Raw genomic sequence first — 26,543 nt, 5'->3', positions numbered from 1 at the left:
GAACACGGGTCGACCGCATGAAAGGCGAATGCTCTACTTACTGTACTATCGCTCCAGCCCCTTCTTAAATCATTAAAATAGAGAGATTGGTTCACAATGTTTGTACAAGAGCTTCTGAAATCTTTTTAGTGGCTCTGAGTCTAAAATGAATCTGCTAATGCACATCTACACTTCTAAGGCTCCTTGAAGGACAGAGAACAAATACAATAACATTTTGAGTCAAGACAATGAGTGACAGGAAACCTTGTCCAGTCATAGGATGACTAAGAGTCAATCTTTATATAGCCCAAGAGTTGATACTTGAATACTATTTTCCCCAACTGTGTTGAATTTCTAAAGTAATTTTTTCTTTTTTTTTTTTAATCTTTGTTTTTCCTTTTAGATATACCAATAACTACCACCTGGACCCTTCAAGATAATTTTGATAAGCATCAAACTATGTCACAAAGTATTATTGATCACATCTCAGGATTTAAAGATGAGGCTGGAATTGTGGCAGTCACATCTTCAGAGTATATTCCAAATCTTGATAAACTAATATGTGGCTGTGAAGATGGGACAATTTTCATTACTAAGGCTTTGAATGCTGCAATAGCAGGACTGCTGGAAGGTGGTTCTTTATTAAAAGGTCATTGGACTTTATTTGACCCTATTTATTAATTTTACCAAAACTTCAACTTTAATACGCTTTACTGTGAGGATTGGAAAAGCTTGGGGGTGAGGAAAGGGCTGGCATTTACTGATAACTTTGTTTATATTTTAATGTTAAAATATAGTATTTTTTAAAAGTCAGGTAGATTATACAATAAAAATGTATTTTTTGGTCCTTTTTTCAAAGAATTCTTCAATACCCTTTATTAAAGGCAGCTGCTAAGTTTCCTTATACCATTTTCATTTTTTTCTGTGATGTATATACCAGTATGACACTATGTACTATTTTATTTATTTTTTTATTATATTACACAAATAGCAGCACGCTCTCAGTTTACTGAAATGCCTTTAACTAATCTTAATAAATTAGTTGAGGAACATGTTAATATGAGTATATTTGAAAATGATTATTTAATCATTTCTAATGATTTCTAACTTTCTAATTAGAAAAAAACCCTATTAATATAGAATGAACTATCTTTGCATATATATATATATATATATATATATATATATCTGCTTAGGGTCAAAAGCAGATCTGTAGTTTTAATTCCCAGGAATAGAATTACTGAATCAATATCAATGTGTATTGTGGATTTTGAAAATACAACTAAAATGTTTTCTATCAAGATCTATCAGTAGTGTGTCCACTAATAACCGATGAAAATGCTTTTGCCTCTGACCAACTTTGGATACTGCTAGAAGTTTTTTTAATGTCTGAAAATCAATAGAAAATTATATTTCTTGCCTCAATTTTTTATCTGTTGATACAATGTGTTTCCACATGTATGCATTTCCAAAAATTAGTAAAAATGCCCATTTTTACAGCTTAATAAAGTTTCAAAAATGAATGAAAATGGGACCTGAAAATGTGGTGATGTGAAAACACAGCTGTAACATTCTATGGGTCCTAGTAGACAACAAGGTCTTTGAGATTAAAGACTCAGTCTCAATTTAAAGATTTTTTTTTGTATTGTTGCTATAGTTCTTGGTTCACTTTGGCTACCTACTAAAACGTTACTAACTTGCGACTCAGTGGTTGGCAGAAGTGTAGAGGTCACTAGTAATGGACTGAGGAGAAGTAGTGGCCGGTTGTACAGTTCGATGGTTAGTATTCAACCAAGAAGTTCGTGAAAATGTTAAAGACCTTAGCTTGAAACTTCAAAAAAGAAATCTAGGATATGTATGTATGTGCATATTATATATATATATACATATATATTAGAGTACTATTAATATGTTTGACTTCTATTTTAATTTATATGCATTTTGGTTTTCTAGCAGTTATAAAGTGGAGGTGTACCACCTCGTGGAATAGACGTTACTAATGATTCTTCACAGGCAGTAGTAATGATTATTTGGGATTTACTTTCAGCTTAAATAATGGCCACCTTTGGTCTCTGGCCCTATGCAGACTGTGTTTTGGTTTAGAATTAGCAAGTGGTGTTGTGGGGAAGCTTGTCATGCCTGCATGGAAGTAGCCCTGTTAGACCCAAGTCCTTGACACAATGCAAAGAAATCATAGACATCATCTTCAGCATATGAGGGACTCTTCAGTGATGCTTGGGGACATGGGTACTACTCCCTTTGAATTAGTATGGGCCATGAAAGTCTCAGGTGGTGGTGCTTAGGGCTCATGCGGTGATGGGGGTTGAGTAAGTTAGGCTTCTGTTCTAGCCCCTTGAAAGCATCCCAGTCTCATCTTGCTTATTCCACAAAACAGTCCCATGTGATGCAAATGCTCTAGTTATTCTGGTTCTTTTCCAGAGGAAGTACCAGTGGCAACAACGACTTGCCCACGGTGATCTATCTTGTTAAATATCACACCAACAAAGACATATTTTTAGCAGGAAGTCTAGACTCTTAAACACACTCTGCTTTTCCCCTTCTTGTATGAACGCCTTTGACTTCTCTGAACTTCAGCTACTTTATCTGTAAAATGAGATTTTTTTTTTTAAGCAATAGTGTTCAGTGAAACTTTGCTTTTCCTTTATCTTGACTTTAATGATAATTTTAAGGGCAACATTACTACCTGGAGATTATTTCTGAAGAGATAAAGTGTTCATCCTTTTAGAAGAATGTTTGCTAATTTACAGCACTAGAGTTGGTAGTTTGCTAGTGTCCTTGAAGACTTAATAGATTTTGGAGAAACAACATCAGGGCTTCATCAAAACCACAACCTGTCTTAAAATGGGGCTTGCCTCTTAACTTGACATTGGTGCTGCAATTAGTGTTAAACAACATCTGCATGTGAGTCTCAGGTGATACACACTGGCATTCACATGTTGGTGGACCACAACTATTGGGTAATTTTCTTAGCCTTGCGTAACTTTAATTGTATGAAATTTTTTTATATTAAAAATTTGTAAATAAAAGAGACTAGAGCAGTTAGGGTCTTTTCTTTGCAGGTATTATAGAAGGTAGGGGTTTTGCCTTGTATTGTAGTAACCCTGCTTTGATCCCCAGCACCCTTATGGGCCCCTGAGCACCATCAAAGCAAAACGAAACAAAAATTGTAAAAGAAAATCTTCAGAAAATTTATTGAGCAACAATAACTTTTACCCCCCCTTGGCATTTGGTTGTTTTCTAGATTCCCTTTCTCATAAAGTTCTAAAAGGCCATCACCAGAGTGTTACTTCATTGCTTTATCCACATGGTCTTTCCTCAAAGCTGGACCAAAGCTGGATGGTGTCTGGGGACCGAGACTCATGTGTCATCTTGTGGGACATTTTTACTGAAGAAATCTTGCATCAATTCTTTTTGGAAGCTGGTCCAGTAACAAATCTTCTGATGTCACCAGAGAATTTCAAAGTAAGTTAAGGGATGAAGTGTAAAATATAAAAATTAAATTGCATAAAATAAAGTTTTATAAAAGTAAACACAATGATTGTATTTCTGTAGAATAAAAGTTTTATGTGCCATAACACAACTTTATGCTTTTAATCGCCTTTCTAGATCATTGTTATTATTATGAGAGCTCAAATTTTACGGGTAATTTAGTTATAAAGCAAATATTTTGTCAACTGTTGACCTTACAAATGTCACTTAATTATCTTTTAAGTAGTTATACATTTCCCCCCCCCCCCGGTTCCATATCTTAAATTTTAATAAAACAAAGTCTTTAAATTAGAGCAATAAACTCTAAAAGCAAAAGTATTTCAAATGCTGTAAAGATATGTAAATCAGAATTTAACTTTTTTTGTCTAACAATTTATAATAATATGATATAGTTTTTTCTAACTGTACTGTTCCTTAGGTGAGGCTTTATTTGATATTATATTTAATAAATAATGAGTTTCAATAAATTTATGAGCATCTACCTTCTGCTGGGAAAAAGGAAATACTTTCATATATAATTTTTTTATGAAATGTAAATTTAAATTTAACTTTCTTTGGATTTGATATTTCTATTAAAATGGAAAAAAACTTTAAAGCAGCTTTATTTTGCAAGTTATATTAGTGGCTTGTAAGTTATTTCTTTATACTAATATTATTAAAAAAATGACCTCCAAAGTAAACGCAGAAAAATCATAAATTATAATAAGACGTAATCAAAGCAATGTTTTAGCTAAATAATTAAACAAAATAGTAAATTGGATGCTGCGGTGTTCATTCTTGATGTCCCCTTCTGATTCCTTTTACTTCTATCTCAGTCATAACTGATTTATGTCTGAGGCTTAGGGCCCATTAAATGCAGTCAAATAAAAAGCGAGTTATTGACAGGATGTGAGAGACAATCCTTTCGACATCCAAGACGACACACTGCAGTCAGGGCCCAATGGAACGTGACAGACATTCAGAAACCAGAACTGTTCACTGAGCCCTTCTAGTTCCTCCTTCTTGCTTTTCTTTTCCTTAAAGACTATTTGTTTGGCTTCCCTGTGATTGCGCCTTTGTATAGCTTATCCCTATGACTTCTTTGTCTACTTTTGAATGCCTAGTAAAGAGAATCGCTGGAGCAATAGCACAGTGGGTAGAGTGTTTGCCTTGCACAAGGCCAACCCGGGTTCGATTCCTCTGTCCCTCTTGGAGAGCCCAGTGAGCTACCGAGAGTATCCCGCCCACATGGCAGAGCCTGGCAAGCTCCCTGGGGCGTATTCAATATGCCAAAAACAGTAACAACAAGCTTCACAATGGAGACATTACTGGTGCCCGCTTGAGCAAATTTATAAACAATGGGGCGACAGTGCTACAGTGCAGTGCAGTGAAGAGAATCACATTGGTATAGAGGGTGTCTGCTCCTAACATGTGTGTTGGTCCATGGGTTCACTGTCACTGTCATTGTGTTGCTCATCGATTTGCTCGAGCGGCACCAGTAACGTCTCCATTGGGAGGCTTGTTACTGTTTTGGGCATATCGAATACGCCACGGGGAGCTTGCCAGGCTCTGCCATGCGGGCAGGATACTCTCGGTAGCTTGCCGGGCTCTTCGAGAGGGGTGGAGGAATCATACCCGGGTTGGCTAAGTGCAAGGCAAACGCCCTACCCGCTGTGCTATCGCTCCAACCCCATGGGCTCACATGTTTTATAATTAGGTAAGTGTCCAGGAGAACACTGTGCCATCCATACTAGAATCAGGAGGACTATCATCTGCCTCTTTCTTTTAACTTTGTTTGTTTAGGGGACACATCCAACAGTGCTCAGGGCTTGCTCTTGCTCTGTATTCAGGGATCATTCCTTGCAGGTTCAGGGAGCCAGATGGGATGCCGAAGACCGAACCCGGGTCAGCCATGCGCAAGCAAATGCCCTACTTGCTGTACTATCACCATGGCCCTGTCGTCTGCCTCTTTCTGTACGAGGCAGGGCCCCCAGGCTGTCACATTTGCTATTTTGTGGTTTGCAATCCCAGTGTTTGTGTGGCCTCCTTTGAAAGATGTACGGAACATAACGTGATCCCTTGCTCACTGGGGCCTGCAGGGACCCTCACTGGTACTTGAACACAGCAACTGAAGCACTGTCCAGTGTGCTGGTGAAGTAGGAGAAAGCACCCCCGAAGATGGTAGAGAAGAGAAATGTTACTTGCCTTCCCACTGTTTGAGCCCCAACTACTTTCCCAGGCCAAACTCCCATTCATGAGATGACTAAATTAATGTCCTAGAAGTAAATCACAGTAACCCCCTAGACTAGCCTGAACAACATCACGTTTTGGTGGCCTTCGGCTTAAACTGTGTCCAAAGTGAGTGCATGCTGACTTTTACAAAAGCATCTTAATCTTTTGTCCTGTGAGCCTATTTTTGGCCCTTGTGTCTTTGAAGCTGTATATTCAATTGATACTATTTAATGCTTACCTCTTTTAGACTGTGTCTACACTGAGTTTCCTGTTTGAATTAGAATCAGTATAGTTCTGGGAACAGCACCAAATCACATTTTGAGGTTCTCAGTGGAAAATATCAGCTCATGATACCCTTGGGCCTAAGCTTGTGTCTACTAATAGCTTCTTTTTATGGTACCAAATTAGTTCTGGGGTTTATTGTATTCTGCATTATTTCCGATGTCTGCCTCACTGCCTGAATTTGCTGAGTGATGGTCAAGTCCTTCTTTTATCACATAAGTAGATCTGGCCTGGAATTCTTCTGATTTGCATCTCTTGACCTTCCTGAGATTGTTTAATGCGTCCAGTCGGTTGTTGCCAGTAGACTGTTGCATGGTGCTATGGAAATGTTTGGGAGGTGGGCTTGTAACAAAATCATCGTGGTAGGAGAAAATCAGATTTAGCTGTTAAGGAGAGAGTGATTGTGTATTGACACAGGATTACTGTGTATCTTACAGCTGAGAGGTGAGCAGGTGGTCTGCTGTGTGTGCAGTGACCATTCCGTGGCCCTTCTCCATCTGGAGGAGAAACGCTGTCTGCTGAGTGCCCGGAAACATATTTTCCCTGTTACGAAAATAAAATGGCACCCGGTTGAGAACTTCTTGATTGTTGGATGTGCCGATGACTCTGTCTACATCTGGGAAATTGAAACAGGTATATTCAAATTTTACTCTTTTCATTTTTTTTTCTGTATTTCTGGCATCAACTATGTGGCTGGGCAAGGTGTTCTAGAAAAGACTAATCGTTGGCCTTGTTCTTACCTTTGATTGGGCTGTGCTTCATGGCTGGGATTGAAGGTACCTATAGAAAATTCAGCTCAATTCATATCCTAACCCAATGATGATTAGCTGACAAGGCAGTGCACGGGAACGCGCCGGATATTTCTGGAAGCTATAAATAAAAACATAAGTTATCTACTTTAATTATTAACAAGAGAAAAATTTAGTGTCCTACCAGTCTCAAATTATCATTAAATCCTGCCTTCTTCAGCATACTCACCATCTCAGCAAGATTTTGAACTAATTGATGATCAGTAATAATGGAATATAATTAATTACAAAATTCCAAAAAAGTTGAGTCAGGGAAACTGAAGACGGAGTGGTTCCGTTGAACTCTTGATATTATAACAAAGAGAATGCATAGTTGGAATTTTTGAGTTTCTTAAGACATTTTGCTGAATAACACGTTCATTTCAGACCAGTGCTGAGAATATGTCAGATAAGATAATGTGATTAATGAATACTAGTCAGGAAGAAGGCACTTGACAGTACATTTCATAAAATCCATTAAATGACTTTTATTGATTTATCAGTATTGGTTTTATTTGGGTGTTATTAATATACTGGGTCATACTTGACTAAAATGCCTGTTTTCTTTCTTTCTTTTGTTTGGTATTGGGTGGGGGGTGTGCTGGATCATGTCCAATGGTGTTCAGGGTGTGGTCCAGGCCCTGACATCAATGCCTTAAATTGTGTTCAGGGATCACTTCTGCCAAGGCTTAGGGAACCAGGAGTATTGCTGGGTATCAAATCTGTATTAGTCAAATGTAAGGCAAGACGCCCTACCCACTGTACTATTGCTCCAGCTCCATGATGCTTATTTTCTTTCCATTTGACTTGCCTGTGTTATGATGTTTACTAATCAAGTGGTGTGGAGAGAATGCAGCATTATACTGCCTTACGTGTATTTTGCTTTATAGCATTGGTTGCTTTTAGACTTTGTTCCTATTGGATGATGACGAATTTTTGGATGGCTTAAAATGACAATTCCACATTGCAGTACTGGTTTATCAATGTGCAAGATTTCACAGTTCACTAAGGGGTGAATTGGGGCCTGAGAGATAATAGAGCTGGTAGGATACTTGCTTTACATGTGGCCGACCTGGGTTCAATTCTTGGCATCCCATATAGGCCCCCAAGCACTGCCAGGAGTAATTCCTGGGTGCAGTGCCAGGAGTAACCCCTGCTCATAGTTGGATCTGGCTCCAAAACAAAAATAATTAAGTTGAGAATCAATTTGAGGGTCATTATTATTGGTTGCATGATATATATAAAATCAGTCTAATTTTGAATTAGTTGATAGTCTTTCAGCCTGAGTTATAGTTGTGTATAATGGACAAAATAGACTCTAAAAAGTGGAATTGTCTCTGGGATCTGCCAATCATGACTCCATGACTATTTCAAGTTATTTGTCTTTATAACAAGTTTTCTCATTGTTAAATGGGACTAATAATGTTGCATATGTATTAGGATGAAATGAACTAATAATAGCCATCGTGCTTTTAACGACACCTCAAAGTAATAAGTTAATAGTAATAGTCTGCTCATTATTATCAAAGAATTCACTTCTGCTTATGAAATCTGAGCTTGAACACATGTGTATTTACAAATGTGTCTAAGAGCACTACTTTATTTTGATTGGTTTGTTTTTGACCACACCCATTCATGCTCTAAGCTTACTCCTGGCTCTGGACTTAGTATTCCGATCACTTCTGGTGGTGCTCAGATCATATGTGATGTCAGAGACTGAACCTGGGTCAGCTGCATGCAAGGCCAACACCCTACCCTGCTGTACTATCTTGCTGGCCCCAACACACTATGCAAGGTTTTTTTTGTGTGTGTGTGTGGGGGGGGATAAAAGTGGGGTGAGATGGGAAGTAAAGGAGGAAGCCAAGACACTAGCACTTCCAGAGACCATCATTATTCTCACATAGTTTTACTATTTCTAGTTAAACTCTGCAAATAAGTTATTAAATTCTATGTTACTGTCGCTGTATCACTGTCATCCTATTGTTCATTGATTTACTCTAGCGGGCACCAGTAACATCTATTATACTCAGCCCTGAGATTTTAGCAGCTTCTTCTTACTCGTCTTTCAAAACAATTGAAGGCTCTTTCAGGGTCAGGGGAATGAGACCTTTCATTACTGTTTTTGGCATATTGAATATGCCATGGGTAGCTTGCCAGGCTCTGCCATGCAGGCGGGATACTCTTGGTAGCTTGCCGGACTGTCTGAGAGGTACGTATATATCTTTTACTGTATTTGGGATATGAATATGCCATGGGGAGCTTGCAAGGCTCTCCCGTGGGGCAATAGACTCTTGGTAGCTTGTCAGGTTCTCCAAGAGGGAGAACAAGGCTTATTAGATCTCGCGCGGTCGCTTTGCAACAAAACTCTATATAGCATTTGTAAAACAGAGACATATAGCAAAATGGTTATTCTGTCTCACCTCCCAGACTATCACTACTCTCAATACTTTGATCTACTCTCTGTTAGGTGTGTCTCTATGTCACCACTAAGTTCACTCAGGATCCTGCCATGATATTAAATTCTACCCAATGGTTAAAAGAAGAAGCATTACTGAAAGGACTATTTATAGGTGTGTGAACATTGGGAAAGAGTTGAGGATGCCTTAGTGATGGCCTGAGCACCCAGACTCTGGCAGTCTAAGCTATCTCTTACCTAACGCCGCAGAGAAGATAGTGCTGCTGGACACCAGCGGCAGCTGAAGGTGAATGGGCTCGATGCTCTTAGTGGAAGAGAATGCAGTACAAAGATACAGTAGAGAGTTGGAAACATAGGTAGAGAGTTGGAAACAATTCGCTCTTCTTTCTCCTACATTTGCTTCCACCAGTTTAATCAAACTGGGAGTCAGAGAGGATTAAGTGTTCAGTTGTAGGTAGCAGTCAGGGTCACAGAGCCTGACATAGAAGGGTAGGGAAAGGATGGGGTGGGCACAGTCGTGAGTATGGTGATATTTATGGGCATACCTTATTTTAACTCAGGAATCCTCACGGTAGTTGATTATTTATTGTTTCCTATGAAAAGGTTTTTAGAAGATTGACATAGTAGGTATTATATATATATATATATATATTTGAGCCAAATTAATCCATAGAATATTTGTCTCAAGTGATACTATTGAACCATTTCTTCCTTGTTTGTATTATACTAATAGTCTATAAATAACATTAATTGAATCTATGGTAGAGCTTGGGATGGAGCCATAGCACAGCAGTTGGGCATTCGCCTTTCATGTGGCTGACCCGGGTTCGATTCCTCTGCTCCTCTCGGAGAGCCTGGCAAGCTACTGAGAGGATCCTGCCCGCATGCCAGAGCCTGGCAAGCTCCCCGTGTGTATTGGATATGCCAAAGACAGTAACAATAAGTCTTACAATGAGAGACGTTACTGGTGCCCACTCGAACAAATCGATGAGCAATGGGATGACAGTGACAGTGACAGTGATGGTAGAGCTTATCAATGGTGAAAATATTATTGTACTTCTATTAGTTCTGCGCACATTTGTGATATGACTTTTCCCCTTTCCAAGTACATTCCTCTTGACAGTCTTACTTGCGCCTTCATCATTAACATGGAGGTTGCTAAACAGTCATTGATTATTTTTGCTTTGTTTGTCTCTGTTTTTTTGGCCACACTCAGTGGTGCTCAGAGATTACTTCTGGCTCTGTGCTCAGAAATCACTCTTGGTGGACTTGGGAATCACTCCATATGGGGTGCCCGGGATTGAATTGGGGTTGACCTTGTGAACACAAGTGCTCTACCTGCTGTACTTTCGCTCCAGCCCCACCAATACACTCACTGAAAAGGAATGACACTCATTCCTTCTCAATTACATTTTATTCCCTTTGGTCTTGACCTTATTTTGGGTTGTCTTTAACTTCTACAATCCCGATATTTGTTCCCATTGAATAGATTCCTTTTTTTTCTCAAGTTAGAGTTCAGCAGACAGAGATGCTTCTACAATGCTTCTACAATTTCTGTGTGTAATTTCTCTTTCATCTTCTTTATGCACAGATGGAAAAATTATGTCTGGAGCACATATATTTATAGTTTCATAAAGGTATGGAAGAACCATCAGCGGAGAGCAAAACAGTTAGGCTGAAAAGAGGTCTATGTGGCTATATAATGCTTTCACTGATGTTTTTGGAATAGGAATGAACAAACAAGTTAAGCCAAATGCTCCCAGGCCTCAGTGGCTTGAGAACAAATTTATGACCTCGACACTGGTCCATTGTGGTTGATTATGGTTCATGTCTTCTCTACTGTAGGTGTGTCCTTAGCTTCTTTTCAAGTCTTCTGTAGAACTTTTGAAATTAGTAGGAAGTGTTTTCACTTCCTCATGAGCTAAGCCCATTTTTTCTACACCTGTTGGTTTTTCCCAAAAACCAAAAAAGTCTTTGCCATTTTGATTCATTCAAAAGCCTTCAGACTTTGCTCCCTGTGTGAGCGTGGAGCAAATGCTCCATGGGATAGATTTACTCTTTGCACTTTGTGTGCTTCATCATGTCTCCCAGAAATGTCTGGAAGGGGTGCAAATTGACACGAAGACATTTGATGAATTTTTCACTTATGAGAGTAACTCCAAAATTAATTGTAAGAAAATAGGAGTTGGGGGCCGGAGCGATAGCACAGCGGGTAAGGCATTTGCTTTGCACGTGGTCAATCTGGGTTCGATCCCCGGCATCCCATATGGTCTCCCCAGCACCGCCAGGAGTAGTTCCTGAGTGCATGAGCCAGGAGTAACCCCTGAGCATCGCCGGGTGTGACCCAAAAAGCTAAAAAAAAAAAAAAATAGGAGTTGTCAAGTGGGAGAGAGGCCTTAAATTATAAGGCAGAGGATGGGTCTTGAAGCCACCTCAGTAATTCATTCACAGTTGTGTAAAAGAATGGCCTGGTAGAAGGGGAGGAGCCAGGAGAGGTGTGATTCTGTGTGACCTTCTCCTAGGTGTGCAAGAATACCTGCATTTTCTCCCCAATTTGCACGCACACTTGCAAAAGGCCTGCTCTCAGTCAATGCCAGTTTCTTTGGTAGAATTTACAAGTATTTTCTAGATGCCCTCACACCTCTTACTGTTTCCCTTGGGGATATCTTAGGCTAAGGGTCAGGGTTCACATTCGTGCCCCCTCTACTCATGGCAGAGGCATTAAACAGCTGAAGCAGAGGAGGGGTTCTGAAGCAGGGGGCTCTCACTTCACTTCTGCCCCCGTAAAATGCCACTCATGAGGGCACCTCGTGTTCCTTATTGATTTACCAGATGTCGAGTAATGTTGGGACCTGGTTAGGAAAGGGAAACATTGGAGATGCCAATTTGATGAATATTCAAGCTCCCACAGTATACCTGGCACTGACAATCCTAAGCAGTCTTCCCTCCCTTCTTGTTAAGGAACACTCCTGGGATAATGTAATACTGATGGCCAGCCACCCCCCTATACGCACCAGAAAGAAATTTCCATGCTGAGCTCACTCCTCTTGAAAGAATTGAGTTTAAAATATTCTTAGGACCTTTTTCTTCATTTGCAGTAATGGATTTACATGGTAGAAGCTAGTGTAACGAATTCTTTGTGTTATTAATATGACATTGTCATTATTGAAATTTTTCGTGAAACTTAGGTATTGTACTATGAGGCCTGCCAGAAGAAGCAGCTGGGTATTTTTTAATTGGAAAATAAAACCTTATTTGCTTAAAAACATTCTTGGTAAGGCAGAATAGAAAACATTTTTTTTTTTTTTTGGTAAGGAGCTAGAGTATAATTTTCAACTTTGTAGGGGTATATAGTAGTTGGTACAAGCACCAACCCTGTGCTTCAATGCCTAAAAGGGATTGCAGAGCATACACAAAATGCAGTTGAGATTGTATTCCAATAAAAGTTTATTTACAAATGCAAGAAGCAGGTACCAGAATGATACTATAGCAAGTAGGGTGTTTGCCTTGACTGCAGCTGACCTGGGTTTGATCCCTGGTAACATATATGGTCCCTCAATCCCTGCCAGGAGTGATTTCTGACTGCAGAGGTAGGAGAGAGTTTGTAGCAGTGCTGGGTGTAACCTCAAAGCAAACCAAAAAAATTCAAGTAGCTAGTTGGGTTTTCCCTGTAGTTTTAGTTTATAGATTACTAAGAAGGATGGTAGGTCTTTCAAAAGATATTTTTCCATTGCTAAATACCTCACTGATGTGTGTGTGTGTGTGTGTGTGTGTGTGTATACACATGACACATCATAAGACTCTCCCTACCCATTTTCCATAAAATCATAAAGGTAAATATATATATATACATATATATATATATATATATATATATATATATATGCCTCTCAGTGAGCCCAGCAAGCTACTGAGAGCCCAGCAAGCTGCAGCAGAGATTGGCAAGCTCCCCGTGGCACATTCTATATGCCAAAAACACTAACAATAACAGGTCTCATTCCCCTGACCCTGAAAGAGCCTCCAATCATTGGGAAAGATGAGTAAGGAGAGGCTGCTAAAATCTCAGGTTTGGGACGAATGGAGACATTACTGGCGCCCGCTTGAGTAAATCGATGAACAACCGGATAACAATGTGATACAGTGATACATATCAGCTTTATTAATGAGGAAATGAAATAGAAGAGATATCCTGTGGATCCTTGGACTAGGAATTTGCTTTCTTTCTTTCTTGATTTCTTTTCTCTCTCCCCTCCCTTCCTCCCTTCCTCCCTCCTTTCTCCCTCCCTCCCTCTCCCTCCTCCCTCCCACCCTTCCTTCCCTCCCTCCCTCTCTCCCTTCCCTCCCTCCCTCCCTCCCTCCCTCCCTCCCTCCCTCCCTCCCTCCCTCCCTCCCTCCCTTCCTTCCTTCCTTCCTTCCTTCCTTCCTTCCTTCCTTCCTTCCTTCCTTCCTTCCTTCCTTCCTTCCTTCCTTCCTTCCTTCCTTCCTGTATAATACAACAGGAACACCTCTTGACGACAGAAGTCAGTGTTTGGAGACTGTCAAGCAGGCACTCAGACTATAAATGATTTTCACAAGCTCTCAGAAGGATTGAAAGGCTCCCAGGAAACCTGTCAGAGACCGTCCCAAAGGAGAGAGGGTCTCTAGCTATGTCAGAGCTTGGCTGTTTGTGTACCCACAGTTCAAACAGCTCTGGGCGCCTGATGTCTCAGATGACAGATGACAGACAGCAGATTCTTGGTGGGAGGCTGATAGTCGCAGACACTGGGATAGCGAAAGGGACAGGTGGTAGGGAAGAGACACAAAATTTGGTATCATGACTCCGGTCAAAGGCTCTGTGTGCCCCTGGGAAGACCATTGCCTCAACCATTGTCTCTCCTGTTTAGGAAACTCCTCCACCCACCTGTGCAGGTTCTGGGCAGCTGCTGGGCAGCTGCTGGGCAGCTCTCAGGACCCCTAGGGTTGTGGCTATCCTCCTTCCCAGCTCTGTCTGGCTCTGGAGACATATTGAAAGGTTTTATACCAATGGTGGGTTCCAGAACTAAGAAAGTCTCAGGGGCAGCTTGCAGCCTGGAGTTTATTGTTGCTGGTCTTTAGCCAGAACAGGGAGAGAACTCAGAGTTTGTGCAAGTCTATTTTTGTTAATTCCTTCCTGTTCCTGTCCAGGTAATGTGAGCCCTGTGACCTTGAGCAGGAAGCTTTCCTCCTGTAGCCCAGCCCCAGGACCCAACCTCTAATTATGACCTGGTTTCTGTGGGAAAATGCTTTGAGCTGTAAAACAAACATCTTAAAAAAAAAAAAAACACCAAAAAACAGACTGTTGGAATAAAGCCCATGCATATACAATGAAGGAAGTAAGGAAGAAGATAAAACATTTCAGAGTGATTTTTCACCACAGGTGTTAAATTTTCTCTGGCAATTTCTTTCTCTTGAAATTAGTGGCAGTTAGAGGGAATAGGATCCAATTCACAGTGGCACCTAGAGCGTAGAAATGAAAGCATTAGTCATTCGGTGGTTTTCAAAAACACATAGTCCTAAAAAGAAAATTTAAAAGGACTATTAAGAAAGGAAAGGTTTGTCAATGAATAGCTGATAGGCCACATTTTAAGAAAATATCGTGTTCAATCTTCTATAGATCTGATTCTATATTGGTTTTAATTATTTAGAGAAGGTGTATGCCTGGCAGTTCCCAGAAATATGGAATCATATTTTCCCAATAGAAGAGAACTGTGTGGTTAAATTCTCACTTTACCATGCTAAAATATTATACAAGGTCACAGCAATGGAGAAGTATGTTTTTCCTGTCCACACATTTTACTGGGTCACCTTCTTTAGACTCTCTTGTCCAGTATTGTTACACATACAAATTCTCAAGTCCCCCAGTTACCAACTACATTATTCAGAGGGGCAGTGTTGCTTAGTTTTTTCATCAGGGTGCCCTTACTGGTTGATGCAAGGTTGTCAACTGTGGCATCAGTACAAGGAGTTTTGTCTGGTTTTCCTGATCTGCTCACGTAAGGCAGGTTTGGGGTGGGGAGTGTTCAGGGGATCACAGTCTTTCCAGCTTGTCCTTTTCTCACAGTCACATGATTTTGTGGTGGTAGATTACAGATGGAACTCTGGAGATGATTGTTTTTAGAAAAGGAAATTAGCACTGTAGTATTGTCGTCTCCCGTTGTTCATCGATTTGCTCAAGCGGGCACCAGTCACGTCTCCATTGTGAGACTTTTTACTGTATTTGCCATGTCAAATATGCCACAGGTAGCTTGCCAGGCTCTGCCGTGCAGGCAGGATACTCTCAGTAGCTTGCCAAGCTCTCTGAGAGGGACGGAGGAATCGAACCCAGGTTGGCAGTGTGCAAGGCAAACGCCCTACCCGCTTCGCTATCGCTCCAGTCCAGAAAAGAAAAATAGGATACATTAAAGCACCCAGTAGTATTCTTACACTACCCCCATGTCAACTTTTTCAAGCCCCTTTCTTTTTTATTATAATATAACTGATGACATTACTCAAGATGTATTTATAGCTCATAGCCGGTTTGGGGGAATCTTTCTTTCTCCTTGGCCATAGTTACGTAGCTACTCTACACTAGAATTTGAGACGTTGATTCATGTAGTATGGTGTGTGTTTATGTGCAAGTGAAAATTCATGTGGGCACACTTGTCTGTTTGAACTGCATGTGTCTGTGGTTTAGCTACCCAATTATTGCACAGTTGGCCTGGGGACTGCCCAGAGTAATACTTGGCCAGCAGGACCCATGGCTCCATTCAAAGACCACTGGCTATGAGGTGCTTTGGCTGTGAGGTGTATAGCCAGACACTACCCTGGCAGTGCCCAGAGAGTAATGTAGTGTAATGACTTCTGGGTTGGGTACATGGCCACACCCCTGGCATATTTATTTATTTATTTGGGTGGTTCACACCAGTTGTGCGCAGGGCTTACTCCTAATTCTGTGCTCAGGAGTCACTCTTAGCCATAGTCAGGGTTCTCTAAGTGATGTTGGGGATTGAAGCAGGTTTGCAGCATGCAAGATAAGCCCCTTAACTCTTGTACTTGTTCCGCAGCCTGATATTTACTTTTAGACCCTGAAAGGCTTTTAGGAGATACTTGTTTGGTGCCAGAACAATAGTACAGCTGGCAGGGCATTTACCTTGCATGTGGCCAAACTGGGTTTGATCCTCAATGCCCCATTTGATCTCCTGAGCCAAACAGGAGTGCTCCTTCAGCTCAAAGCCAGCCAGGAGCAAGCTCTGAGCTCCACTGAGTATGGCCCCCAAGTTAAAAACAACAACCACACCAACAGCCCAAAAAAGAAAAAAAAAAAGAAAAGTAAGAAGATATTAGTTTAGTTTACTATATTAACTGTTAATGTAAAAAACTGGGAAGTACAGCTTCAATCTGTCATTTATATAATATATATATTATTATATATAAGCCTTAAATATGACTGTATCAGTCATCCCGTTGTTTGTTGATTTACTCGAGTGGGCACCAGTAACGTCTCTATTCCTCCCAGCCCTGAGATTTTAGCAGCCTCTCCTTACTCGTCTTTCCCAATGAATGGAGGCTCTTTCAGGTTCAGGGGAATGAGACCTATCGTTAATGTTTTTGGCATATCGAATACTCCATGGGGAGCTTGCCAGGCTCTGCTCGTGTGAGCAGGATACTCTTGGTAGCTTGCCGGATGATTTGTTGTCTCAAATATGGTGTGGTAATTATGGAAAATGTGTAGGAAGTCATATTATGTGTCGAGAGGCTGCTCAGTGGCCTAGAATGTGGTGGTGGTTGGGTAGTGGAGGTTGGCTGCTGGGTCTGAGTCCCTTGGGGTGGGCAGTGGGGAGGGTTTTCACCCGCCCCACTCTGGGGCACCCCAAGTGAAAACAGCCTGGCGCCTTAATATATGTCTTTTTTTGGGGGGGGTCACACCCGGCAATGCACAGGGGTCACTCCTGTCTCATGCACTCAGGAATCACCCCTGGCGGTGCTCAGGGGACCATATGGGATGCTGGGAATCGAACCCGGGTCGGCCGTGTGCAAGGCAAACGCCCTACCCACTGTGCTATCGCTCCAACCCCCTTAATATATGTCTTAAATAAGCCTGTAAAGTGTGTGTGTGTGTGTGTGTGTGTGTGTGTGTGTGTGTGTGTGTGTGTGTGGGTGGGTGGGTGTGTGTGAGAGTGCCTATAGGAAATTCTTCGTAGCAGTATTATAAGATAATTTCCAACATGAATTGTTAGGCACTCTGCTTGCTCTAGCCATTTAGTCATTAATAAAAAAACATTAAGTGTGGTTCTTTCAGTATTGTGATGACTGTCTTTTGATATCATTGCAATCCTTTGCAATCCGATGTTTTAATGCCAACATTAAAAACTATCATTGTGCAGAGGGTTCATTGGTCTCTCTAGTCTGCTGGGTGTGCTGATGGCAAGATGTAAAGGGTAAGAACTCTGTTGATCTGAATTATTTTTAATGTGGAACGCATTATAATTACTCAATGGTAGCAACACAGTTGGGGAGCGCAGGTCGATATTATTTGCTTTTTCACTTGGCACGCTGCTTCCGTTTGCCTTCTGAGGATTTCTTTATTTATAAGACCAGAGAAAAGTACCTTCGGAGGAGTTTAACCAACTGAAATCCAGCAGTTAATACTGCTACCTAGTGAACACGACCCTTTACTTTGGTGAAATGATATAAGTGCTAGTTTGGTCTTAGGGTTTCGACGTGAGTTTCAAGGTGAGGAAGTGCCATGAATGCAGTAGGAAAATCTGAGAAAATAATGATCTGCTTTGTTCCTGCTGTTCTCTGGTGTTCTTTAAAGGGCAGAGTTAAAAAAGAAAAAAATTAAAGAACGTGCAGGCTTTCCTTGGAAGGTTGCTCAAAATAAGCATGCACGTTTCTCTCATCACGGGGCTAGATCTGCTGCTCTGTCAATCCTTATTACTTAGAAGCATGTGGACAATTATTAAATACTGGAGAAGCACACAGGCATTCGTATTTGCGAATATGTCTCTGTGCACTTTCAACCATTCAATGCCACTGTTTGGAGGGGGGTCCTTGCATCTGAGCATTTGTTGGATACAATTATTTTTTTAGTATTTAGAGTATATCTTTGAGACATTTCTTATACTCAGACAAATATGAAAATAAAATCAATTTCATTGACTGATGCAGGTAAATATTTTCTTTTGTGAAATTACTTTTACCAACAAAGTCTTCTCCGCCACCCCTCCCAAACACACACACCCCTTTTATTATTTCCCTTGGCAATTGCTTTATTCCTGGGTTTTCCTTTAAGAAAGAGAATGCTGTCACTAATCAATTTCCGTCGATTGTTACACTGTGGATCAAGTGCTAGCTGGTTTATTTGTGACCTGTCTGTGTTGACTGTCCTTTAGGGCTATTCTACAGCGGCAGAAGCATCCTCTTGTTTGCTCTGTGATCTCTCCTTAGTTTAGCCCTTCTGTGAGCGTTTTATATTGGCCCTTGGAACTTTAGTGAGTTTCACAACTGCCACGTTGGGTGAAATAAACCCAAAGGAGCCATCTGCCCCTCCCCGTGCTGCCTCCTTTCAATTCCCTAGCAAATAGCCAGTAGCCAGCTGCCACAGAAATGATCAGAAAGCAAGATTCAGTGGACTGTAATGATTGTTATTCTTGGGGAATGCAGGTTGTCTGATTTGGCTGAGAGATAAAGGATATTGGATGCACTTGTTTCATCTGAGGGTATCAATAATATCCAACTCCAGCCGCTCATTACTTGTTAGCCTTTGAGAGGAATAGTCTTTTTCTTTGTAGGGAAGAGTCAGGTGAAAACGAATTCAAGGGTCAAGTCCTGGACTCGGAGGTGGTGAGCTGAGAATTTGACTGTGAGGCATGTTGTCACGTCTTATCTTGTGCGCTACCAAAAAGTAATGGTTGTGAATCTCAGTCTTGGCAGAAAGCTCTGGGCATGGATTTACCCTCTATTTACCTACATCCTGTCCATGTTGAAGTGCAGGAAGATTCCACTGTGATCTATAGCAGTTGCTGAGAACACAAGGGGCATCTTTGTGCTACTGGAAAGACTGGAATTTTTGTAGTACAGGGTACAACATGGTGGATATACTGCATTATTTGAGTTAACAAAGAGTTGTTTTCATGACTTTAGTTAAATAAATAAATTTAGTTAAATGGATTCTACTAAAATTTGAAATGTGAGGGTTAAGGTTCCAGGAAAAAGAACTGTAGTAAAACTTGCCAATTTACTTTTATATTTGGACTGGAGCGATAGCACAGTGAGTAGGGAGTTTGCCTTGCACCCGGCCAACCTGGGTTTGATTCCTCCGCCCCTCTCAGAGAGCCTGGCAAGCTACTGAGAGTATCCTGCCTTCATGGCAGAGCCTGGCAAGCTACCTGTGCTGTACTCGATATGCCAAAAACAGTTAACAATAAGTCTCACAGTGGAGACGTTACTGGTACCCACTCGAGCAGTTGATGAACAATGGGATGACAGTGCTACAGAGAGTGCTACATTTGTCACATCCAGCTGTGCTCAGAGCTTACTCCTGGGCTCTTGGTCTGTGCTCAGGCATAGGATAACTGTAGGATAACTGTTTGCCTTCCTCCCTGGCCACTGGGAGCTTGTGTTTGTTGATTGCCCCCCAACCTGTCAAATACCACTGTCTCCTGATCAGACTCTGACTTGTAAACATTGTCTTTCTCTTCTCCTTACTGTCCTCTGCATGGTTAGTTATTTCAGAGCAATTGCTTTTTGTTTGGACACAGGAAGACAGTTAAAAAGACAAGCCTATGTCTTGGGAGTTGATTAACTCCAGACAATATTACCTCCTAGACATCTGCTCTCTGGACTTAAGCCTCAGTTGCCCTTACTTCCTACATCCCCAAAAGCAAGAGACTGGATGGACCCAGGGCAAGCGGTGAGCTATGAGCTACCCTGGCATCAAAATGGGCCTGGCCAAAGTGCCTTAGTGCTTAATTATAAGTTAAGAGTTTGGTCATGGACAAATTCTGTCCTGATCCAAAAGCAATAACTAGATTTGGACCCTGCTGGAGTTAGGAATGATTGATCTGGCCTGAGCATTGTAGTCTGAGTCTGTGGTGAGATGTCCCCAGGAGAGTCACCCTATAAGCCTAAAAGCATCTATTCCTGTGTCCATACAGAATGGTAAATATTAGGAAATAGAACAATAACAGGTCTCATTCCCCTGACCCTGAAAGAGCCTCCAATCTTTGGGAAAGACGAGTCAGGAGAGACTGCTAACATCTCAGGGCTGGAATGAATGGAGATGTTACTGGTGCCCGCTTGAGTAAATCGATGAACAGTGGGATGACAGTGATACAGTGATACACATATCAGTTGGTTTAAACCTCTATGTGTGTCAGTCCTTTCCCCTCTCCCTTTCTCCCCTGCTCTTCCATTATGATTTTCTGGAGGTCAGTGATGTGAAGGAGCTGTGAGAGTTGTGTGTAGCCCACTTGCTAACTTCCAGTGTTGCTCTAGTGCTAGAGGCTGAGGCAGAGCTGGGTTGAAGGTCACTGTGGTCAGAGACTTTGTGAAAACATATCCTCTATCCGCGTAAGCCATAGACAGTTGATCTACCATCAGAGCTTGTTGTCATATTAGGATCTTTACTTAGAATAAAATAAGTTATGTCCTTGAGAGTCTATCTTATTGCTTGCCGAATTTATTGAATTTAAATATATCTAGGAATGAAGTGCCCTGATGCTTAAACTCACCCCTTTCCCTACCCTTTCATTATTTTCTAGTGTGCTAACTCTGATCCCTCTAGGACACTGTGTTTCTGGGCAGAACCCCAATCAATCTGTTGTACATTTTTCAGAATACTGTGCACTGTGGAATAGTTTTGCTAGGAAGGTGCCACCAAGGCGACCTTCATATGCTCCTGTAAACAAGGTAGTGAACCCAGTGTGTAACTGAAGAAAAATGACGGATCATACACAGATCCAGTGATCACTTCTTTGAATTAATGATTGTTATTGGCCAGCCGCTTTTGTTGAAACCTGATTTTATATGTCTACCTGCTAGATTTGTTAGTGGGGCCTTTTTTTGGAGAAAAAAAATGAGAGAATACTTTGGAATACTACCAGTCTTTGACTCTTTGTCCAATATCATGGTAGATTCAGTAAAAAGAAAATACTGTCCTGATGTAGATAAGACCTAATTTTGTGGTTAAGCTTCAGTTATGTAAATTTAATTTATATTCTTAGTAATTATGTAATAGTAATTATTTCTAAACATCCAGTTTTTTTGTGTCCCATTATCAGAATATTTAACTGATTTTTTTAAATTAAGAAATGGTTTAAAATTCTTGTTTAACAATATATTTGATTTCAGTTAGCTGGGAAGTCTTTATGTTTCAGTGGTATGGCAAGATTTCTGCAATATTTCTCTGAAGAAAAATACCCTGGGTTTCAGTTTCAATTACTGTCTTAAATTTATATATGTGTGATCTTCAAGTGAATAAAATGCAATATAATAAAATGTTAATCCATTGAGGTTGGGTTTAAATCTTAATTTACTTCTAATGTGCAGATAAATTCATTCAGTGACTATGACTTCTTTTTTAACCAGTTTCATTCCTTTTTTGGAAAGCAGTCATTTTTCTTTTCCAGTCTAAGTGGACCTAGTTCTAAAGCTGTAAGAGAATTTGACAGGTGTTTAAATATGCAATTTGAGATTACTCACGTACTGGTAGTTTATGATATTTAACATAGCAATAGTAATCGTCTATTTATATTTTGCTTTTGGAGAGAAAATATTGGTAGGTATTAAAACACATTTGGATTTGGAATGTTTTGCAAACCCTAAAAATATGGGCAAGTAAGAAGGAAGATGCACCAGGCTGCCTTATCAGGGGTAACTCAGAGAGGGGTGGGCAAGCCCCACCACCCACTACAAAAGAGCCTCGACAGTCAAAAGCCTCCAGAACTCAATCGCCTCCATGCTCACGACCAATCTCCACAGACTTGGATGAGTCTCATTCATGAAGGAATCTACTGAAAAACCCAGGTATGCAGGACTTGTGACTGACATCTCTAGGCTCTCCTGGAGTCAGGAATGGGTGACCTCCCCCCATCTCCCTGCACTTCCCGTAGCCTGGCAGACACACCAACGATCTAGCTCTGATACCACTGCCATTCAAGCTAATCAATGGCTGTGATCCAGATAAAACTGGATCACTTGATCCGGATAAATCCAGATCACAAATAAAGCTTGGAAGAGGAAGAGAGCAATATGCCACAGAGATGTTTCTGGATCCCACAGTCACCATACAGTTAAAAATTTAATCCTAACTATATCACACTATTTAAAACCGTAGAATTCCTAGAGTGACATCTCATACTCTATACGGGCTTAATGGCTCCAGAGTGATACACCAATCTTCACACACTTTCCTCTGAGGAAACTTTTTTGGATCATGTTTAGGATTGATCCAATAATCTTTTGGGTTATTCATAACAAACAATACAAAATAAATTGTTATGTTCTGCTTTTTGGGGACAGGCTTAGGGGAGCAGGGTAGAATAATTTGAAATATGGCATTGGGAAGGTGTAATATTGGTAGGATTGGTGTTGGAATATTGAATATAATCAATTATTGTGAACAACTTTATAAAAATAAAATTTAAAAAAATCAGGATGGGGATAAATCAAGAGAGCATCTTCTGAGTGCTTGGGAAAGAATTAAAGTGCAGATTGTTTTGTTTTGTTCTGTTTTGTTTTGTGTTTTGGGGCCACACCTGGCCATGCTCAGGACTGGCTCTGGGTTTGCTCTCAGGGTTCCTTCCTGTAGGGCTCAGGGGACCGTATGCGGTGCCAGGGATTAAACTAACACCAGCCATGTGCAAGGTGAATACCCTACTTGCTGTGCTATCTCACCAGCCCGTGAAGTGAAGAGTTTTACTATCTACCCTTGCTTCATGTAGTTACTTAAGTCTGTTACATTGCATTACATTTTAATCACCAAAAATGTCCCATGTTCCCTGCTTAGTTCTACCAGTGGCAAGCAGGATTCTTCGTGGTATACAAGTCTTGCTTGAAGTTAGCCCAATACTATAATAGGCAATCAAAATGATTATTCGCACACTGTTAAAACAACACACACAAACACACACACAAAGTGTGGTGCCATATAAATGTTGATAAACTGAATGCATTTAAGATGTGCAACCGACTGATCCATAACAGTTTCTTAAAAATTCCCACTTTCTCTTCTCTTCATTTTGGGGGTAGGGGGCACACCACTGGTGCTTAGAACTTACTCCTAACTTTGTGCTCAGGGAACACTTCTAGTGGGACTCAGAGTAAGCCCTGAGCATGGGCATGGCCCCACAAAAATAATTTTAGGACCCTAGTAGTATTTTTGCAGTGGAGCAATAGCACAGCAGGTAAAGTGTTTGTCTTGCACATGGCAGACCTGGGTTCGATTCCTTCGCCCCTCTTGGAGAGCCTGCCAAGCTACCAAGTGTATCCCACCCGCATGGCAGAGCCTGGCAAGCTCCCCGTGGCATATTCGATGTGCCAAAAACTGTAACAAGTCTAACAATGGAGACGTTACTGGTGCCTGCTCGAGCAAATTGATGAGCAATGGGGTGACAGTGACAGTGACAGTGACAATTTTAGTTACTGCTATTTCCAGTACTATTAACGATAGAGTTTCATACATGCAATGTTTCAATACTTCACCCTCCTTCAGAACATTCCCTTCCTTTCTCCATTTGCTAAGTGTCTCCTTTGCCCTCCTCAAGTTACTCTTCCCCTAACTCCCCACCATAGGAAGCTCAGTTCTATAGACCAGTTCCCAGGGATGTTGTATTTGGTCATTTATTATCCCTTAACTATGCTTCCTTATGTGTTTTAGTATGTGTGCATGTGTGTATGTGTGTATAAGCTTACATATATATGCATATATATGTATATATATATATATCTTCTTTGAGGGAAGAGATGGCTTTATCATTCTCAATAATATTTAACTCTTGTAAATCTCTAAATCTTTCTTTACCATGTTCAGATTGATTTATCTGAGGAATGTGCTTTAGCTCCTATTTTCATTATAGCACATTGCAAAAGGACAAAACAAAATCTGGTGATCACTGAATTAATAGGAAAAGCAAACATTCTCTTATTATTGGAAGTTAAAGTTTGTAAACATTCAAACTGAACATTCTGGTATTTCCTCTTAGGGTAGTGACTGTTCTGTGTCCTACCAAAGATAGTTTATTAGAGAAACATAATCGGGGAATAGTTAATGATACCCTTTTTGTGGTGAGTACTGTGCTAGAATATTGGCATATTTCTGAAGTTACAAATATTTCCAGTTTCCAAAGGAGAGATCTTCAACAGTTTATTTTTAGAAGGTCTTAGCAAATTTTTCTTCCAGGTGGAACTGGACATTGAGTTTCTAGGAAGAACTGAAACTTACAACATTTATGCAAGTTCCTATCTAGCATCTTCAATTTCAATTCTTCAAATGTCAGGTTTTTTTTATTCAGTCACCCTGAGATACAGTAACAGACTTATAAACTTTCATAATTATGTTTCAGTCATACAGTGATTGAAGACCCATCCCTCCACCAGTGCCCATTCTCCACCACCAATGTTCGCTGTATCCCTCCCGCCACCCCCACCCCTTCCCAGCCCCTGCTTCTGTGGCAGGCACATTCCCTCTTACTCTCTCTCTCCTTTTGGATGTTATGGTTTGCAGTAAACATACTAAGAGGATATCATGTTTGGTCCATAGTCTATTTTCAACACAAATCTCCCATCCCGAGTGATGCCTCCAATCATCATTGACTTAGTGGTCTCTTCTCTATTCCAACTGCCTTTCCGCCCAGAATGTGAGGCTAGCTTCCAAGCCGTGATGCAATTCTCCTGGCCCTTATCTCTGCTATGTTTAGGTGTTAGTCTCCTATTATGTTACTTTATTTTCAAGGATGAAACATCAGTGACCAAGCAAATGGAAACAAATGGAAAGAAATGGGACTATATTAAACTAAGAAGCTTCTGCATCTCTAAAGAAACAGTGATCAAAATACAGAAGGAGCCCACGGAATGAGAAAAATTATTTACCCAATATCCATCAGGGGCTTAATATCCAGGATATACAAGACACTGGTAGGATTTTACAAGAAACAAACCCTCCAATCCTATAAAAAAATGGAGAGGAGAAATGAACAGAAACCTCCTCAAAAAATTCAAATCACCAAAAGACACATGAAAAGATGCTCTAATCATTGGGGGATGCAAATAAAAACAATAGTGAGATGTCATTTTACACCACAGAAACTGGCATACATTAAAAAGAACAAGAACAACCAGTGCTGGTGTGGATGCGGGGAGAAAGGAAATCATTCACTAATGATGGGAGTGCTGACTGGTCCAGCCTTTTTGGAAAGCAATATGGATATTCCTTCAGTTGAGCTCCCATGTGACCCTGCAATACCATTTCTAGGAATATATCCCAGTGCATGCAAAAAAGTGCAGTAGAAATGACATCTGCACTTACGTGTTTATTGCAGCACTGTTTAAATAGCAAGAATCTGGAAAAAACCTGAGTGCCCACGAACAGACAACTGGTTAAAGAAACTCTGTTACATCTATAGAATGGGATATTATGCAACTCTTAGAAGAGATTAAATCATGAAATTTGCATATAAGTAGATGGATATGGAGAGTATCATTCTCATTGAAATGAGTCAGAAAGAGAGGGACAGACATAGAATGACTGCACTCATTTGTGGAATATAATGTGATATAATAGGAGGATAAAGGAGTTTTTATATGAAATTTTACTTAGCTTATCATTGACTTACAATTTCATAGAATTTCAGGAGCTTTGTTCTATTTATCCATATGTATGTATTTGTTACTACCTCCAATAATAAAAAAAAATTATAGATCTCTCCCCTATGTGGGATAAAAAAGGAAACATAGTAAAAGAGCAACAAATAGTCAAAGTAATCGAATTCAAGTTTTTATTTAAGTCTCACAGTGGAGACGTTACTGGTGCCCGCTCAAGCAAATCGATGAACAACAGGGCGACAATGCTACAGTGCTATAGAACAGAGCTCATGGGGCCAGAGCAATAGTACAGTCGATAGAATGCTTCCCTTGCACACGACTGACTCAGGTTTGATCCCTGGTACCTGAGTTCACCAGGAGAAATCCCTGAGCACAGATTCTTTAGTAACTCCTGAGTTCTGCTGGGTGTGGCCCAGGGAACAAAACAAAACAAAAACGAGCAAAATAGAACTGAGCTTTCATGGGGATGTTAGTGTTAAAAGGTTCCTTGAGACACTTGTGAAGGAAAGCAGGCTCTCTGGTGATGGGTGTGGTCT

The 26,543-nt window shown here is 40.6% G+C and overlaps 1 protein-coding gene across 1 annotated transcript in view; it reads left to right on the top strand.

Moving 5' to 3' along the window:
- Positions 1–26,543, top strand: part of WDR72 (WD repeat domain 72) — a 214,124-nt gene that overhangs the window by 28,614 nt on the left and 158,967 nt on the right. Inside the window, exons 10-12 of the mRNA XM_055128942.1 lie at positions 383–628; positions 3,242–3,462; positions 6,420–6,615. Of these exons, the coding sequence (XP_054984917.1) occupies positions 383–628; positions 3,242–3,462; positions 6,420–6,615 (663 nt within the window). The remainder of the gene's footprint in view (positions 1–382; positions 629–3,241; positions 3,463–6,419; positions 6,616–26,543) is intronic.

The sequence above is a fragment of the Sorex araneus genome, chromosome 2, assembly GCF_027595985.1.
Source record: "Sorex araneus isolate mSorAra2 chromosome 2, mSorAra2.pri, whole genome shotgun sequence".
Classification (NCBI taxonomy): domain Eukaryota; kingdom Metazoa; phylum Chordata; class Mammalia; order Eulipotyphla; family Soricidae; genus Sorex; species Sorex araneus.
Note: the sequence above shows the minus strand (reverse complement) of the source record. Positions and strands in the feature narration are given on the sequence as shown.